Genomic DNA, 19,292 nt, shown 5'->3' with positions numbered 1-19,292 from the left:
ACGCAAAGGGGAGGTGATAAAAGGTCAACTCACAGCAACAGAATTACGTACAGCGACACACGTAATTATACGAATGGTTCAGCGAGAGGCCTTTCAACAAGAAATCCTCGCTCTAATGGACGATTCGAATACAAATTGTCGACTCAATGGACTAAAGGCGTTTTTGGATCCAGATGATGGTATCATACGAGTTGGTGGAAGAATCAAGCGAGCCATCATACCCTATGATAGTCGGCATCAGATGCTGTTGCCGGCTAAGCATCCTGTCACCGAGGCACTTGTTCGTCAGTTACACATTAACAACTTGCACATCGGGCAAAGAGGCCTGCTTGCAGTTGTACGTCAACGGTACTGGCCGTTGAACGTGAAGAGCACTATCCGTAAGGTGACACGAAAATGCATCGTCTGTTTCAAGGCGAACCCGTTTAAGACAACGCAAATGATGGGTGATTTACCATCGTATCGTGTCCAGCCAGCCCCCGTTTTTTCGGATACCGGTGTAGACTATGCAGGTCCTTTCTCCATCAAGTCATCGACCTCTCGCAAGCCGCAGATCACAAAAGCCTATGTGTGCCTGTTCGTATGCCTGCAGACTCGAGCCATACACTTGGAATTGGTCTCGGACTTGACGACAGACGCGTTCCTTGCAAGCTTGCGGCGGTTTACCAGTCGACGAGGGTACCCGAAATCGATACGATCTGACAATGCAACCAACTTTGTCGGAGCCAAAACGGAGCTGCACGAGCTTTGGCTTATGTTCAAGAAAGAGTGCACCACGAAGAAGATCATCAACTATTGTGCCGACAACGGTATTGACTGGTCGTTCATACCACCGCGAAGTCCGCACTTTGGCGGTATCTGGGAGGCTGGTGTGAAGCAGGTTAAGCACCACATGAAACGTATTGTTGGTGACAGAAAACTTTCCTACTAGGAGCTCTACACGACCCTTACACAAATAGAAGGGGTACTAAATTCTCGACCCTTAGTACCGAGCTCAGACGATCCATCCGACTACACCGCAATCACCCCGGCACATTTCCTGATAGGCCGAGAGATGCAAGCTGTTCCAGAACCCGACTACTCCATCCTAAAGGAGAACCGTCTCTCACGATGGCAGTTGGTGCAATCTATGTTGCAACACTTCTGGAGACGGTGGACTGCCGAGTACTTGCCGGAACTCCAAAATCGGTCGAAATGGCTGAAGCGGAAGGAGATCAAGGTGGGATCGCTTGTACTACTAGCAGACCAGAATACACCACCACTACACTGGCCGCTTGCAAGGATAGTAGCTGCACACCCCGGAGACGACGGTGTGACACGTGTCGTTACCGTTAGAACGGCGAATGGAGCGGAGTTCAAACGCGCAGTTACAGAAGTCTGCTTGCTGCCGTTAGACGAAATTGATAGTTGAAATACTATTTCAACGCCGGGGAGGATGTTATGCCACCTGGGCATAATGTGTCAACGCCGGGGAGGATGTTATGCTATCTGGGCATAATGTGTCAACGGTATGTTTTTTGGGAATGGTTTTGGGCAACGAACAGTAATGTCACACATACATGGAAATACATAGAAATCAAGTAGTGAACTGAGCGAACGGACGTGTTCTCCTTTTGCTCCGAAATTCCTCCTTTTTTTTCTCCTAATACAGTCCACTCGAAAAGGACAGGTTAAAATCTATAACTCGCCCTAATCGGGCACGCTTACATGGATCTAGACTAGAAACTTTAGCAGCGCTTTAGGATTCGATGCTTCAAACTTCAGAAGCATGTGGATGGTGATATTATTGGGTGCAAGGGGGAGTTGGACATGATTGGCCCTCCCCGGGAGGGAGAGTGAGATTGTGCAATCGATTGTTTTAGAGTGTCAGAAGGCATTTTTATCCGATCGAGCATGCACCCGCCTTTTTAAGGCTGTAGCGTGACCGCCACGGGGTTTGAAGGACATACCGCGAAAAAGAAGAATGTTTGGGCTTTGGAGAAAATTCTTTTCGACCTTGTGTATGTGGCTCTGAAAGGTGAAGCTAGTGTCGCGGCATCGATCTCAGACAGCAATAATCATGAAGAATTGAAAATTTAAGACTGTTCAGATACCCATTTAGAGCTGAATAGATCCGTTCGTATCTAAATTCAGATGTGCTTGGTAGTGTCCGTTACAGCAGTTCGTAAGAGGTACTTATTATCATGGTATAAAGGTAAAATGGAGACCACTGCTGATGAAGGTTTTAAAATCAATTTTAGATCGATAGTGGACAGTGGAGTTTTTTGGAACAAACAGGCTCATAACTATTCCTTGCTACCGTGTTAAGTATGAAATTCCAATTTCTATCGTTAAACCCTTGCATGATCATTAAATGCATCCCTTTGGTCTAGTATAATCGGTCGATCGAAGAGAAACGGCAAGACGCCAAGACGTAAAGATTTTGCAGCCAACTTATGGCAATCTAATGCACTTGCCTTCGAGATTGCCGCTCCTTCGGACAGTGGCAGTGAGATTTGCTTTGATCTTCGCTAGAGTCTTTCATATCCGAATGACTTAAAGATGGGTTTCACGTTGCTGTTGCTAATACCAACATTTTCTTGCCTTTTAAATGACAAAAGTTTCAGCACACAACTGCCGATGACTATCAAGCTTTGAAGAGGACGAATTTAGCTTCTGCGTTGCCAAGCAATCTATCGATTCCTTGCTAAAAAAAAAAATATGTTTAAAATTGAGCATCCACAGAACATCAATCTGTTTAACAGATTGATTGCCAATCAATTGCGATTGATCATGAAGGTACCATGAAGGTACCAAAAATAGATTTTACAAGAACAACCCAAAAAACAACCTCTTTGACTGTTATCGATTGTAGTAGGTTTGGCTTAAAAGGTAAAATTAATCGACCGAAACTATGAAAAAGACCACTCAAACAGCTACATATCCCTCATCATTTTTTTAGGCAAACACCATCCATTCATTCGATTTGCCTATCGATTTGACGGTCGGTATTACTTCTGGTGCGTATATTTTAATCCATTCTTTAAGTTACTCATTCCCAAAATAGTCTTCCCTTGTAACCATAGCCAACAATCGACAAAAGGTACACCGGTCAATGGCATCCTTACGATTAGTTTTCGATTCAACTCAACATCTCAACACCAACTCTATCGAAACCATCCGGAAAACCCAACTCATTTGATGCGCACACAACTGACGTCAACCTCATCATCCTTCCCCATCAGCGTGATGGAGCAAAAAAAACGCACTTTTAGTACGAATCGAATCGAAACTTAGCGAGACAAATCGGGAGCGTCGGAGGCTTAATTAATCTCGCCGAACATTACCGGTATTTCGACACGGAAGAGAGCACCGGAACATCCAAGAATCGTTCTTGGGCGAGCGATCTTTTAATGAGCGTCTGGCAGACGATGTTTTGTTTTTCGAAATACTGCTAATGTTAATTTCCTTACCCATTAATGACTTTCCATGTGCACTGCCCTGCGTATGGGATGTGCTACCCTTCGCAAAGAAGCCCCTTTGGATGGATTTGTGACCAATAAAAATGCTGACCTAGTGGATTTAACGAAACGCCACATTCGGCCGCTGTGTTCCCGTTGTCATACGATCGCGTGGGGTATGTTTGTGTTTTCCACTCACCCGGGTCAACAACGTTGGTGCAGCGTTCGGAATGTTGCCGCCCGTGTCCCGACCCGAACAATCGTGCCCTAGTTTGGGCGATTGTTTTGTTGACACATTCATTTCGCTTGCATGCGATCCAGAATGTGAACTTTTCTGTTTTGTATGGGAAGGTAAAACAAAATAATTTGCTGCAAGAGCAAATGTGCTGATCGTACAGGAAAATGATTGCAAACCTTTGCGATCTTGATCGATCGAAACAACTAATGGTACATAAGGGAGAATTTTTCAAGTTTCCGCAGGTGGAACCGGTGCGTTATCGTTTTATTAGCATGAACAGGGTGGAATGATAAGTGTGTAGAACAAAGCACAATTTGAGCTGAGCATAATATCGAAATACGTCGTTTTTATTGTGAAATAGTTTTGGGGACATGATGGTAATTCCTTTCGAAACAGGCAAAACATAAAACAAAATTAGCTTGAGCCTAGCTTGCTTATTCAATACTAAAAATTCAATATTTATACATTTTTAGATTTTTTCTCATGGTTTCTTGAAAATTCTATGTTTATTTGAGCTTAAAGCTTTAAAACAGCCTAAAACAAATATTTTTAAAGTGCAAAATAAATATTTTTCATACACTAATTATGTCCTGAGGCTTTTTAAATGATAGTCATTAAATATTTAATCGTAAAGCTACATTTCACACTTTGAAATCGTACAATCAGGTTGCTTCCAAGCACTTATCACATTTCACCATCATCAGCGCTTGATAGGGCGATAGGGCGACCGAACATTAGTTGGTAACGGGGCGCAGGGGGACGAACGAGCAAGGGAATGATCAGCATACCGTTTCAGTGTGGTGTGTTCAGCCTGGTTGCCTAATGATTGACCACACTGTTATACCGCAACAATCGGCTTCCCTACTACTGCTACTAACACCACTACTGTTACGATCTCTACCGTCCCCCTGCGAAGGACACTGCTGAACTTGATCGAAACTTGCCCCTTGATCTAACCGCATAGCTCTTTCCCTCCCTCAAATCTCGTACACAACCACACGCGCACAACGAAATTCCATTGATCTTCGAGCGAGCTTTCGCATCTCGGCATTTCATCGACTCGAAGATCATCGGCGCGTTTGGCTAACGCACGCTCTTGGTGCGTGTGTGTGCGCGCGCGCGCGCGAGCTCGTTCGCTCACCAAGGAACGCAAGGTGGAAGGGGTGGGACGGGATTGAAAGACTCGCGAAAGCTTTGTATTTTGTCACATTGTACCAGCGTTACCGTTGGGCGGTGGGTAGTGTGCGAGTCCGAAGGAATCTCTTCGAAGCAGCAGTCGTAGCAGCATCAACCATCGATCGTACACCCATCTGTCGCAAGATCGTCTAGCGCTGTTACCGCATCCGCTTGTGTGTGGCCGGTTTGTGTGTATGTGTGTGTGGGGGGATGTGGCGAGAGGGGCTGCCCAAATTTTTCCAAGCTGTGACAAGTGAGCCAAGCGATTTTGGGGTGAACCCACCACCGAAAGGAGTCACTGAAAGTTCGGTACGGTCAGTTGCTGGTGTTTGGTCGTGTCGGACGGTCGTGTGTGTCGCGCGAAGTTGCTGAATTTTTGCTCGGTACCGTCCAAGCATGTGTGGCCATCGGTCGGTTGTTCTTAATTTCGGTTCCAACTAGCAAAATAAGGAAAATCGGATAACAGTGCGTGCATGATTGTGTATGGTGTTTTTGGTACCCCTGAGCGTGTGTGTGTGTGGTCGCTTAATCTGTTTCGTAGAAAACGCGAAATGATGTCCAGCTTGGCCGATGCAAAATGGGATGGATTTTATTAGACAAAATCTAGGTCAACGCATGTGTTAAGCAAGATACGGGCTTCCATCGTCGTCTGGAACGCTTCCTAGGCGTAACGTGTCCTAGGCGTGTGCGTGTGTCTAACCTCCCCATTTCGAATAGTTCAGGTCTAGCGAAAGATTCCCTGTGAGCTACCTTTAATGTGATCAACAAAACCGTTCGGCACTTCATCCGTTAGAAAATCCCTTGGAAGCATTCCGAGGTTCCTTAACGGCTACAAGTGAATCGGATACTTGAGGAACAAATTTCCCAACAAAAGCTAACAAGTGCCACGTCGCACACACACACATCACATCATCTTTGCGTGTCCAACGGAAGCTGTGAGCGACAACAGTACACACCAGCCATGAGTGTCGCGGACAACTTTACCGACTTTTACTCCGGCACGTCGTTCGTCTTTCGGATGGCGGTGGACGAGTACAACAGTGAGCGCAACTGGACCGGCCTCATCGATCGCTACTGGTTGATCGTGGAGGAGCTGATCGCTGGTAAGTCACCAAGCCGATGCCGTACATTTGCATCGAGCCGTAGCGTAATTATCAACCGACCTTGCTTCTCCGCGGATTGAACATTCGGTGTTCTGCTGCAACAGCGGTACGGTCAGCCAACCGGCCGAAGAAGGGTGCCGAGTGTTGAGGGCACATTAGGGTTAGCAAATTATAGTGACTCGAGTCGATCGGAAGGGTTGATGAAGGTTGTCAGCTGTCGATGTTTTTCACTGCTTCGTTGATTGGTGATGGGAGTACTGGTGCACTAAAATAGCAGAGAGTGCGGTTAGAAAGGAGTACAAGCAGAATCCACAGCTTAATTCATAATTTTAAAAAATTTAGATGTTTCTCAAAAATGAATTTGACAGAATGCAGTGATCGCGTGAACGTTGTTTGGTGAAAAAATAGAGCTCCAAATGTACCAGTTTAGGGAACCAGTTTTACGATTTCTGCTCAAAACAGGGGAAGATTATTGGCGTGGAGTTCCCTGTAGAGAAGGAATGGGCAACAGGCATAAATTCAGCTATGCCTAATATTGTAAAAGACACTGGTTTAGCTTCAACATTCCTGGGCAGATGTGTTTTGCTACTAGTTTGCTCGCTTTTCCTCGCTTTTGTAGACTTCTCCAGGGCAGTTTTTGACACACTTATATCTTTCAAGGACCGTTTCCAAAATATCCTTGCCATTGGCTAAAACTGACCCAAATACAACAACCACCACAGGCATTCGCGGACGTCCGTGGTGAAAATGTATCGAAAATCGACGTCCTCGGCATGGGCGAATCGCCTATGTTCAACCATGATCCAATAAACGGACACGGAAATCTAAACTACATGCCTTAAGCTACCAAAACCAAACATCCACCGCCAACTTACAAGGTCTACCAACCCTTCCGAACCTCCCTCCCAAACCTCCTTTCCTTCATATTATGCTGATGTTAGACGGAACGGTGATTGTGAATCGGGTGGGTGAGTTAAACAAAAATTGTGATTAGAAACCGTAAAACACAACCAACACTAGAGGTCAATTTGTGGGGTACTTTGGTACGCAGAACGCCCAGCACCGGATTCTTTTTTCACGCAAGACCTTCCGCGGCGTAGCGATGCGTGTAAGCGTCTCTGTCTCTTCGAGCCATCGCATGTGAGTCAGCACACCGAGCAGGATGGTGATGATGATTGTGGGAGATCAGCGTTTGTTTTGCCAGGGCAAAGATCGTCCGATCGTGAAGATTGTCACAGAGTGCTTCCTGCTTGGAAGGCGGAAGGTTACGGTCGTGAAGATTGTTTGCCATTGTGATGAAACCATTTGCAACTGGTCCGGACATTATCGTCATGTAGAGGAAGTTTCTTGTTTTTGCAACCATGATGCAGATGAAGTGCTCATGCTCATATAACTATGACGTATAGATCTTATCTGTGAGTTGGTTCGCTTGTTAATGAGTATGTCATTTGTTTTCTTAGCATTGCTAAACAGTTTTTCGATTTTTTCACACATTCATGTGTGAACTTTTCACTATTTCTAGAAAAAATGGATTTGTTTAATGATTTGTTTTGCTAAATTGTCTGCTAAACGAACATGAAAAACCATAAATAGCTATTTGTCTTAAAAATTTTCAAAACTTATAAAAAATATGTTAATTTTTTTACATTTTTAATAAACATTGTTGATACAAAAAAATCAATAAGATTGAAGTACTGTTCCTTTGTCTGTGTATTTTTTATGAAATAGTGAATTTTGAACAATTGAAAGCAAGAAAATTACTTTCAAAATTTCAAGTAAAAATATTCGGATTAAGAAACCAAAAATTCGATGCTATTGATTCATTTATTTATATTATGATGGCTTTATACTGTAATGTCAACAATTAAAGAACAAATAAGAAAAATTCAAGGGTTTTGGTTGGATGAAAATATTTATAAATTTTGCAAAATAATAAATTTGGTTGGAAATTTTTAACCGAAGCTACGGATTATGTTAAGCTTATGTAACGGAATACAGAGAACTGATTTGACACTTTCTTAAAAATAAAACGTTATAATTTTCCTGCATTTGTGATCATATTCAGACTGCACTGATGCAACGATATATGCATGGAAGACGATCCAATAATCTTTGGCATGAGAGTCAACCCCACCTAAGGGCTTACAGTCATCGATCCACATATTGCACTCACCAGACTAAAGCGTTCGATTAAACGGCCATTTATTACCGACAGCAGGCCACACCAGGAAGCGATCAAGACGGCCGATCACACCACCTGCCGCCGATGGAACGCCACAGCGAGAGTCGTTGTCGTCCGCTTCCAACGCACAATTTGACGTGTTATCTCACGAGGTCGACCTTCACCCAGAAAAGAAAATCAATTCCTTTCGACCCGCTCTTTCCATCTCGGCTGTTCGCAGCCGCAGCTATGCGTCGGTATGCGTCTTCGCGTGTTCGTTGCACCCTGGGCTAACCCATTGCGTGATGGAAACTGGGCCGGGTATTGCGAGTTCGAACAGTGCGTTACAGCACCATGGCTTTTTTGTTGGAATACATCGCTTAGCTTAGACTCGCGGCAGATCGAAGCTGAAGTGGAGAGTCCTGTGGTTGAGTCGTCTAGTCGGTGCGTGGAGATGTGTTTTTATAATTTGTTTTTCCTTTTGCCTACGACAGAAAAGGCAGCAACACAACAAGCAGGCAACCAATTGTGTCGATCGATGTTGCTGCTGCTAGCTTATTTGAGAGGGTGGACTGTGTTAAAGTTGCACCGGCAGGCAGATTTAACTGTGTTGCCTTCGTCGAAAAGCAGCAACCGTCTCGGCAACAATAAACACGCACAAAAAAAGGCACACAAAATGCAACGGAATAGGAAAAAAGGGCACACCACGGTGGTTTGGTTCGGGTCTGTGTGTGTGTATGTTTTTTTTTTCTACGTTTGATTGCAAACAGCAGGAGAAATAGTGAGCAAGACAAAAAAATGATGTAAGCAAACATAAAATGCAACTGATGCAAATATGCATAATATGCTACAAAGCAGATCGATAACAAAGGCCCAGAAATCACGTCCATCTACCAAACCGGTTGCCACGAGCGACCGAATCGAAAGGGACACCAAAATATTGGACATCTTCCCTTACGAAGCAGAAATTTAAAATAAGGTTTGGTTGCATGATTGCGCTTAGATGTCCCAAAAACAAGGACAACCAGCCTATTGTAGGTCGGACAGCAGCCAGCCACAAACCAGATAAGGGCGTGCTGGTTCCAACATTTGTGTGTGTGTGTGTATGGTAGCATCGGCAACAAATGGGCTGTTCTCCCTTGAACGTTGTGTCGTAATTCGAACACTAGTTTATCTTTTTTGTTTATACTATTTGAATATTATTCCCACGATTGGGAAAAACTAACGTTCACACTTTTAGCCGAGCGATCAAGCGAATGGCCTTCGTTCTCAATAATTAAACATCCTTTTCAGAAATGTTTAAACATTAACGTTTTTTCTTTCTTCAAACATTCACATCCGTCTTGGCGCTGAAGAAGCCTTTACAGTTTCATCATGTTTGCCTTCCCAATGAGAATTATCGTTAGGGTGGCAGAGGGGTCTTGGTGATGCTATACGTAACGGCACAAACTGTCTGGCACATCGAAACATGCGTTGCCATTGAACTTATGATAATGATGTCTCGCTTTGTATACGTTTCATCCGTCGAAACTTGAAGCTTTATTTGCCGTAGCCATTGTACTATGACATATTTAATGCCGCTTAATTTGTCAAAAAAGTTTTATTTTATAATTTCCTAAACTAAAACAATCAACCAAAGTCTGTTTTAAGCATATGTAATTTCAAAAAGGTTTTCTCGTGCTCTTGAATACTGCTTATACATCGCTAATTGCATAATCTCTTATGTTTGATACCAAATGGTTTTATGTCACCATTTGACGCACAGTGCTAATAAACCTAATCGACTTTTCACCTACTTTAAGCAGGAGCAAAAACCACACAAACTCGTTCACTTTCTCTGGATACGTTCCAGTTAGGGCTAGCGAGCAACCCACCCCGTAAAACAAAGGATATCGTATAAAACCTGTAGGTGGTATCGCAAAAAAAAAAAAAAACTACAGACAAAGCATTCGCTGCAACCAGTAATTGTCACACAATAAAAAAAGAACTAAAAGAACACCTCAAGCAAAACCCAAATCCCTGCAAAAGCAACAAGTTATCCCCATCAAACTAACAGCAGCAGCGTGCAGGCTGGAACGTGATCTCGATTAGACAACCCAAAAAACGGGCGGACGTAATCGAACGGTGCCCCACGTCATAACAAAGTTCCCACCAAATCTTGTGGCAAGTAAAGCAGAAAGAATTGGCCCCTCAAGAAAGGAACACCGGTATAGGCAAATACCTATCTCAACAAATTACTATTGTGCAATTATCACAACGTGCCAGACACGTCTTGAGCAGCCAAATCGTACAATACAATCGTAGTAGTGCGTGTGCAATGAACGGGGTACAGTTACGATGCCTTGAACCTATCGAGGACCCTTTTGGATGCTGTCCAGCTGGTACTGACCTTCACTACCGTGCATGCACTTGGGCTTGCACTTGAAGCTTGTGCGCAATTTGGCGAGTGGTTCGAGAAAGATTCAAAGCATAATTTGTTCATGACCGTCGCGTTGTTGCGCAGTGCAGTGCGGTCGACCGTTCGTCGCTGCTACGCGCGTTGGAATCTTTCGTCTCTCATGCGTCGATTAAATTGCGCAACGGCGCAAACCGACGTATTGCCGCGGGCGATACCGTTTGGCTTGCGTTCACTCTCGCTTTCGTACTCTTTCCTCTGTGTGGCCAGCATAATGGGACGGAGTGAAGCGAGCAGGGCGAAAAAGAAAACATTCCTACGCGCGAGTGAATGAATGAAAGTAAAATTGATCTTTTCAAATCGAACGGTTACGATCGTTTCAAATAGTGGTGCGACTTTGGGGATTTTTTTGTGTGGGTTAATGTGTATGTATTGTATTGGACACACGCAAACAGAAGAAGAAAAAAACCCCTCTCAGCTACCAACCGATCTGTGGACAATTGCAAAAGCTCCACAAATCGGTATGCTTGCACCTGTACAGGCGTGAACCATTGGTACTGTCGATGAGCTTGCACTTGAAATTGAAGCCGGCGTACTAGCAAACACATACTTACCCACAATCCGGTTTTTTTGTTTGTGCTTTGCGGTGTGCCACGAGGTAGGAAGGAATCGTGGCTTTTAATGCATGCTGTACACTCTCAGTTTCATGATCATTACCACCCGTACTCTGGGTGGTGGGTCAATTACGGTATGATTCCGATTACTCCTTGCTTGGATGTGTGTGACGTTGATTAGATGCGGTACTTGAGCCTCCGGGGTAGTTGGGCCGATGTGTGGTAAATGCGTACGAGCACGTGGTTGTTTGCGGTGCTTGGCGCTATACTATCGATCATTTCCTGATTGACGGGTTGGTACGAACGGGATGCAAACATGACGACTAGTGGACGCAGAACAGGTGGATTCAGTTTATATGGGATGCTTTGCTGACGTTATATAAATAAATTTGTAGTTTTAGATCAACTCGTAATTTGGAGATCGAAAAATGTCGGTTTAAAAAATAAATTCTTTTAATTAAAATCATGCCTTTTAAGTTTAGTTTGCGGCAATGTTTTGTTATTAAGAGCAGCACTACCGGACACAGTAATTCGTGGTTTTGATTGTTTAATTATCGGGCATGTACCCTACAATTAATCGTAGATTAAATTCTTCTAACACGCAATAAATTGCTCGTCAGATTTCCGAGAATTTTATATTAATTCTATAGAGACCTAGATGCAAAACGGTAATTTTCTTGACAGAGTAGGACGTTCACTGCCCCGGTAACTGGCTGAATGCACATGTTTAAAACGAGGTACGTTAGCACGAACTTTCTGAAGCATCAGAAAGAAAAAGCAATCAGGAATATAAATTGTTTTGGAAAGTAAACTACCAATAGTAAAAATTAAGTAAAAAAAGAACATAGTCGTTCTCTAAATACACGCTTTGATGTAGATAACTTTTAAAATAATTTTTATTTCGACTCTTTTTATATTTTCTACAATAAGTATGATCTTTGAAAGATTTCGTCAAAAAATGTAATGTAATCTGATTTCTGCACGCGACCTTATGATATTCATGATTTTATAAAGCACATTGCTGGTTAAAAACATGTTCTATAAACTTGTCTTAACTTGTTAAAGTTTTGTTCAACAATAATTTGGATATAATAAATTAATCTGTTTACAAAAAGACACATGAAATGTGGGACGAAAAGTAACTAAAGTTATAGGTAATAGTGTTTATTAAAAATAGCGACAAAAATTCAGAATCAATTCATAATATCGATTGATCAATTAAACCCAAATACACATAAGCATAATTAGAGACTTAGTGTGCACAATGTAGAACTACATTGAAAGAATGATTCTCTGGACTGTGTGTAAGTTTATGTTGCAATGCAAATAATTAAGAGGCTCTACCGATTTTGATTTCCATGTCACTATCAAGAAAGTGTTTCATCAGGTTTACGCTTAAGTTAATTCATTAGGATACTCCAAAGGCTAATCGAAATAATCGTCCTACCGTTCATCGTTTCAAATGGATTTTGTAAACATTTGTCTTTTCTGAATTTACCGACTGTTATGATTAATCGGCTACATGATGGCTAACAAAATTTGTCTTCACTGCTTTATCAGAATGTAGCTTCACGGAAAAAGAATGATAACGAATTTGTCACTGATTCTGCCGAATGACCGTTTAACGCGGCTCCTGCCGATTCACCGATAAACTGTCCAACGATCAACTCAGTATTTCTTCTTCTTTTTTTACTTCTTGACATGACCAAGTAGATCATTATCCGGCCGTCTAATGGCTCACTGGACTTATTGATACCAGGTGGTTGAATAGTTGAATAGTTGTCTTTGCTACGGAAGAACGGAATGGGTACGATTTAATTTCCGGTCCTGCCGTTGACCACCGGGCTGCCCCCAAACACAACACGTCAATTGCACTTTAAACACATGTTTAATAAATGATTTAAAACTCGGTTAAGAACCCACTTTACAACGAAAGCGCGCAGAAGCAGATAAATGATCTTAATCCGTTTTATAACACAATAATTAATTGCTGTTCAATTGTACACTGTAAAACACAAACATTCCCATCCACACCGACAGATCATAAATCACCTCAAGCGTACCAATTCAAACTTTATTTCTACGCGCTGGTGCAAGAAACACTTTACGACCGAACAACCAAACGTCCACTAAAGCACACTGTTACGAAATAGTTGCCCGTTGTGCAGCGGGTTTCACATTCTAGCAGTAGCGTAGATTGGGGGACGTTCTTAAAGTTGGCCGATTACCATAAACGTACTCGTTTTCATTCTTGAGCTTAAGCGTTGTGTCGTGTGTGTTCAACCGGAATCGTCCTCAGAAGCCGGCTAGTGGTTTATGTTTTCTATTTTCCGCTCGACCGGCCACCGAATGCATGCCCACTGATTCGTGATAATGAAGTTAAATGTAACCCCCCTTCTTCAGGGTGCGAAATGCACTTGAGCTGCATGTGCTGCATTTTAGGCCCCAAGTTCAAGCACGGCACAAGCGCAAGGGTAGAAAGCTTGCGAAAGCTTCCAAAAGCCAGTCAGTCAGGGCCTTCGTCTCTGTTTGTTTTTGGTCGAATATCTAGAGCAAGGGAAGCAAGCAAGAGATGGACGATTTTCCATTGCGTGTCGATGCCGGTGTCGATTACGCAATGCGTTCCGGCCGGGTTTTCCGTGGTGATGATCGGTAGAACGTTTTGTGGGTGGAAGGGTTAAGCTCTCGTTCTAATGGAGGTGGTAAAGAGAAGTTTTTCGGGTATGTTTTGAACGTTTGCTATAATAACTTCTTACGCACTGAGGCAAGGATCCAGTGCATCGTTCTGGCTGCAAGCGTTAGGAAGTGTATGATCCGGCAGACACAGTGGTTGTAATAGTGTTTTGAGTGCTTGTTTCGGAGTGACCGTTTTTAGTGGCCAGCAAACAATATGGCTACACTGACGCACATGGTTGCGTCTTCGGTTGAGCTAGACAGTCCGGTTGATATGATCAAATCGGAGGTACTGCTCACGATGGATGGCTACTTTCGAGGAAGCTCCATCCCGTCGCTGATTGCTCACTGGTGGCGTGCGCTGGTGGAACTCATTGCTGGTTAGTATATTCGAGAGACAAGAAGAGGCGGGATTGTGGATGGGAAGGAGGAAAAAAGGGTCATAAAGTTGATGGTCTCTGGCTGCGCTCTAGGTCTGCCCGACGGCCGCGGTGAATAAAAAGGGGAATGATTAATGATGAGGTGAAGTTAGGTGAAGGTCCAATCGGCTTGGATCAACAGCTGCGTCTGGTGTGAAGATCAACTGCTCATTGGTGGCAGCGCGTGTTGGATTTGTAAAGGTTCACTAAACGAACAAGCCTTCGAGTCAAGCGATGAATTTAAAAAAGTGCATACTTTTAAATCGAAAAGATTTGTTGAGTTTTGTTCGTCTATTCTTAGGCGCAACACAAAGCAACATTAGCTATGGGAATCAGAAAATATATTTTTAAAATGTCTTAAAGATGCTTTTGAGGCCATGTGGGCCTTTTGGGTTGGTCTAGGGATGTATTAATCTCCTTAAAATATTCCTTTTCTCACAAAATAACACGGATATCTTCTTTTCTCACCCAATTCGCTTCAGATCCCCGCGCGAAACAGCTACCCTTCATGGACAATCCACTGCCGACGCTTGGCATGATCATCTGCTACCTCTTGTGGGTTCTCCTGATCGGTCCGATGTACATGCGCGACCGGAAGCCGATGGACTTGCGACGAGTGATCATCTTCTACAACCTGTTTCAGGTGCTCCTCAGTGGCTACATGTTCTACGAGGTAAGAGCATCCTAAAACGATTCATCGCTTTGTGAAATCTTTAAGCTGAGCTGGGAATATTTTCTACCATTTTTCGTAGCACCTGATGGCTGGTTGGGTGAGGGGTTACAGTCTAACATGCCAGACGGTGGACTACAGCGATAGCCCCCTCTCGCGAAGAGTAAGTAAAAGTTGTGCGAAAGCGAACGAAAATAGAACATTTTCCTAAACCGGTTAACAAATCTTCACAGATGTTCAACCTCTGCTACGTGTACTATCTCTCGAAGCTGTCCGAGTTTGCTGACACCGTGTTCTTCGTGCTACGCAAGAAACAGTCCCAAATTACCGACCTGCACGTCTATCATCATTCGCTGACACCGATCGAGGCGTGGATATTGACAAAATTCATTGCCGGTAAGTAAACGGGTGACGCGTTTATCTTCGCTCTGTGCCCTTCAGTAGCGCTGGCAGGTGGTCGTGTAATCAGCAAAGAACCAGGAATGGAGACAGAAAAAAAAGTGTGTACACACAATTTCCGGAGCCAAAATTCCTGCGCCAAGGGTAAAGCAAAAAAAAAACGAGCAGGTGAAAGATGATGGCGTTCGGCTGTAACATTATTTATTATTCCTGTCAATTGAATAATTGAAAATATTCCGTTACGCACGATTTAACACTAGGAGCACCGCAAATGTGCGGAGGGGGTGATGGGATGGAAAATTGGTGGCGAAATGTGTGCAACGAAATCAAACCACCAGTATTGCGCGTTTTTATCGGTTGTCCAAAAGCAATCGTTTTCTTCAGCAACCTTTCACCCGATCGCAGCGCCATCTGTGAGCAATTGTGTCGCTGTGGTGGCAGTAATCGCTATCGCATTGGGCTGGAAATGGTTTCTTTTGTGTAGTATGAAAAAATGGAATCCTGATTTGTAGTGCACACCTCGCACCATTCACCTGTGTGCTTTCCCGTCCCCATAATTCCGTAATAGTACATTAATCTTTCTTTCTGGTTTCTTCGCTTGCGTTTACAGGTGGTAATGCGACGCTGCCGAACGTGATTAACAACTTCGTACACGTGCTGATGTACTTCTACTACATGCTGTCAGCGATGGGCTATCGGGATATTTGGTGGAAAAAATACATGACTGAAGTTCAAATTGTAAGTATCGTATTGTGATTACCGAGAGATAGAACGAGAGAGAGAGAGAGGAAGAAGAAAATTTATGACTCAAGGATGGTTGGAGCATTAGCTACCACCCTTTTTTGTTAAAGAGAATTAGCTGTTGATTGCTTGATTGGTAGGATAAAAGATTTAATGCGCTCGTTTTGATTCGTTTTTTTTTTCTTTTTGATTGCTACTTTTGTTTGCTTGATACTGGAACGGACTTTCAGCCTGCAAAACGCTATAGAAGTGTTTTAGTACCAGGAGTTTATTAGCGCGTTATAAAATTCCCCGGAGAGAGACCTATTCTGTTTAGGGTAATCAAGGAAGTTACATCTGTGTTAGGGAGATACTTAATGACTTGGTTTGCCACTGAGAGGCAGTCAGTTTAAACATAATTTTAATTGATTTTGAATATTGTTTACGTCATGCGAGATATTCGTTGATATTGTTTAAAAGTGTTTAAACGTTTGTTTGTGAAACTAATATCCTATCAGTAGCTTTATGCTATTATTGATGAGCTCATGAGCAATGTTGCTTTAAAACATAATTGCGAGAACGATCTATGTTGTAAGGTAAACCTATTCATTTGCGTTCGCTTGGGTTCATTGCCATATCAAAGGCAAAAGAATTTTATAAACCAGTTCCCTATTTTGTATTTGTGGTGTGAAACAATCGTTCTTGGATATCTTGATGTGAAATAACCTAATTTTATTTTACTTTATTTAGTACTCAACATAAAAGTATAATTATAATAACTCTTCTTCTGATTAAATCCAATCCCTTTTCTCCTTCTAGATTCAATTTGTTATTTGTATCGCGCACTGTATCAATGCCCTCGCAACCGGTTGCCCATTCCCGCGGTTCATCACCACCCTACTGCTGATCAACGCATCCATCTTTCTGGCACTCTTCATGAACTTCTACATCGAAAGCTACAAGCGCAAATCGAAATCGGCCAAGGCCAGTGCCGAAGCAAACGCAGCAATCGAACTGACGAAGAAAGTGTCCGGTGTCCAAGAACTCTCGCCCGTAGAAGCATCTCCTGTAGAAGCGGAACAAATCAGTCACACACTTAAGGAAGGCCCAGAAATCTCTCCACTGGAAGACATAAACAACAACGACAGCAGGACGGTGCTGGAGTCGGAGAAAAAACCATTGGAAGAGTCACCGATGGACGTGAAGGAAGGTGAGCTAGCAGGTGAAGTAACCAGCAGTAACGTGGAGGATGTGACCGTGGAGATGGTGCAACAACACCAACAGGACACAACTGGACTGAGGCAACGGATAGTGGTAAGCGAAGCGGGCGAGGAATCCTGGACGGGGCCAACGAAAACCGTGGAACTGGCAAGCGGATGAATCGTGTCTGTATGAATGTATGTATGTGTTTAAGCTTTGTATAAGTGCGTGTGAATTTATGTATGTTTGAGTCGCATTTTCTTTTAAAACAGATAACAAAAGAAACGGACCACATCGATAGCTAGGTTCGATGACCTAGGAGATAGATCACTGAGTTAGTCAGTAGTCAGTACAGGCAGCACAGGTTGAGTCGCGTTGCGTCGACCTTACGGCGGCACAATTGCAATACCTTAGCAGTGTAAAGTATAGCAAAAGGGAAAAAAGGAAAAGTAAAAATGTATCTAAGTAGTGGAGCCATTTGCAGGACTTAAGAGGGTACGTCGTCGTTCCTTCTACGGTACGCCCTCGTACGGTCAAAATTCGTACGAATCGAAGGATGCAGTAACTTAGGATTTAAGTGAACATGTAATATTTTTGTGAGTGTGTGTGTGTGTGTGTGCGCGAGAGAGAAAGCTGAAGACACAAAATGAAGTAGTAACACATCTTAACGAACCGCGTCACGTTCTTGTACCACTTGTGTGGTACGTTCTTACGAGAGAAAAAAGGCTTTTCATCAGCGGCTTCAACTAGGTTTTCCGTGGTTGAGAAAATTGCGATCGACTGGATAATTTTGCATTTCACTCGAAGGCAATGCTTTTCCCACTGTCATTCTGGTCCTCTGCTTACCACTTCAAAATACCAATCATGCTTAAACTGGCAGTCGATCGTAGTCGCCGTCGCCGTCGTCAGTGCAAATGGACGATGCATTCATCGCACGCTCACACACACACACACACATACAAAAACGGAAACAGCAGAAGAGAAGCGTCTAGTCTGAAGTGTTTTATGTGCTTATTGTCCAACCATTACAAAACCCTTCCACACCACCCTCGTTCAATCAGCTGCTGAAGAATGAAGTAGCGAAAGCGGAGCGCAATTTATAACCCATCTCTTCCATCTCTATAAGCTGTGTTTCGAATTTTTCTCATCCATTCTGAAGCTTTTCCTGTTCCTCTATACGCAACGGCAATGTGCTGTAAGGCACTGTTCGCTTCAATGGTCGATGTGTGGAAAAAGGGTTTTCCTTCATTCAGCAAACTTTTCCACACTTTTTACCAATGATTTACGTTGAGTTTTCCGTTTTAGAAGTTTGTTTTTTTAGTTTTATCTGTTAACTTTACTTCTGTTCCTACGCTATTTTACCAATTTTTACAAACTTTTCACAAAGAGTTAGGAAAAAAAGCAAATCTGAAAGAACAACGAGGAAAACATTTTTTTGTTTGCATTGTTTCGTTGTGGTGAACCTTATTCATACCGTGAACCAATCGCTAATGGCGACGCAAACCAGCACTTTATACCATCAGAATGTGGAGTAAAGATGTTGGTTGCATTCGATGCAATTGCAGTACAATTGCGGCACCATTGCTCGGTTCGCTCAATTTCATCCGTGTCTCGTGGGTCCATCCCATCCTATCAAATCATCATCCTTTGTGTAAGTTAGTTTTCCAGCAGCGAAAAGAACGATGCAAAGCTCGAGTCGATTGTTCGCTGTGCAGCCAACTGCAGCTTTCCCGGCACCGTTCGCTGATGGACAGCATCAATACACAGCTTCACCGTACAAGAAGAATGCGAACGGAAAGTGGCTATTAGTTTTATTTGAGTGAGAACATACATTCAACATATTTTCAAGCAGTTTTCGGTATTTTCAATAGGAAGCTTTGAGGAGCTAGGGAATTTTTTAAACATGTAATTATGATGATAGCGTAATTCTCACGTAAGTGAATAAAGCCTTTCTTTAAATATTACTCAAATACAAAACTAGGTTACAGTAGTCCTTCTGATGGTTCCTTTCGTTCCCGATCGATGATGTAAAGATGCTCGGAACATGCAAAAAGAACGTTACATCCAATCCACTGTAAAGAAGC

General features: G+C 43.1%; 1 protein-coding gene across 1 annotated transcript; it reads left to right on the top strand.

Moving 5' to 3' along the window:
* The first annotated feature begins 5,814 nt into the window (after positions 1-5,814).
* LOC126562341 (elongation of very long chain fatty acids protein 7-like) lies at positions 5,815-17,388 on the top strand. The gene is made up of 6 exons (XM_050218813.1): positions 5,815-5,957; positions 14,702-14,892; positions 14,972-15,052; positions 15,123-15,285; positions 15,899-16,026; positions 16,828-17,388. The coding sequence occupies exons 1-6, from the start codon at positions 5,816-5,818 to the stop codon at positions 17,386-17,388; spliced, it is 1,266 nt and encodes a 421-aa protein (XP_050074770.1). The 5' UTR covers position 5,815.
* The last annotated feature ends 1,904 nt before the right edge of the window (positions 17,389-19,292 follow it).

Source organism: Anopheles maculipalpis, chromosome 3RL (genome assembly GCF_943734695.1).
Source record: "Anopheles maculipalpis chromosome 3RL, idAnoMacuDA_375_x, whole genome shotgun sequence".
In the NCBI taxonomy this organism is placed as follows: domain Eukaryota; kingdom Metazoa; phylum Arthropoda; class Insecta; order Diptera; family Culicidae; genus Anopheles; species Anopheles maculipalpis.
The sequence above is the reverse complement of the archived record's forward strand: the minus strand, read 5'-3'. Positions and strand labels throughout refer to the sequence as shown.

Bases quoted from the DNA above. Each gene is read 5' to 3' on its own strand.
- LOC126562341 (XM_050218813.1), top strand. From the start codon at position 5,816: ATGAGTGTCGCGGACAACTTTACCGACTTTTACTCCGGCACGTCGTTC. The intron at 14,893-14,971 runs GTAAGAGCATCC...CATTTTTCGTAG, and splicing joins GTGGCTACATGTTCTACGAG to CACCTGATGGCTGGTTGGGT. The intron at 15,053-15,122 runs GTAAGTAAAAGT...AAATCTTCACAG, and splicing joins ATAGCCCCCTCTCGCGAAGA to ATGTTCAACCTCTGCTACGT.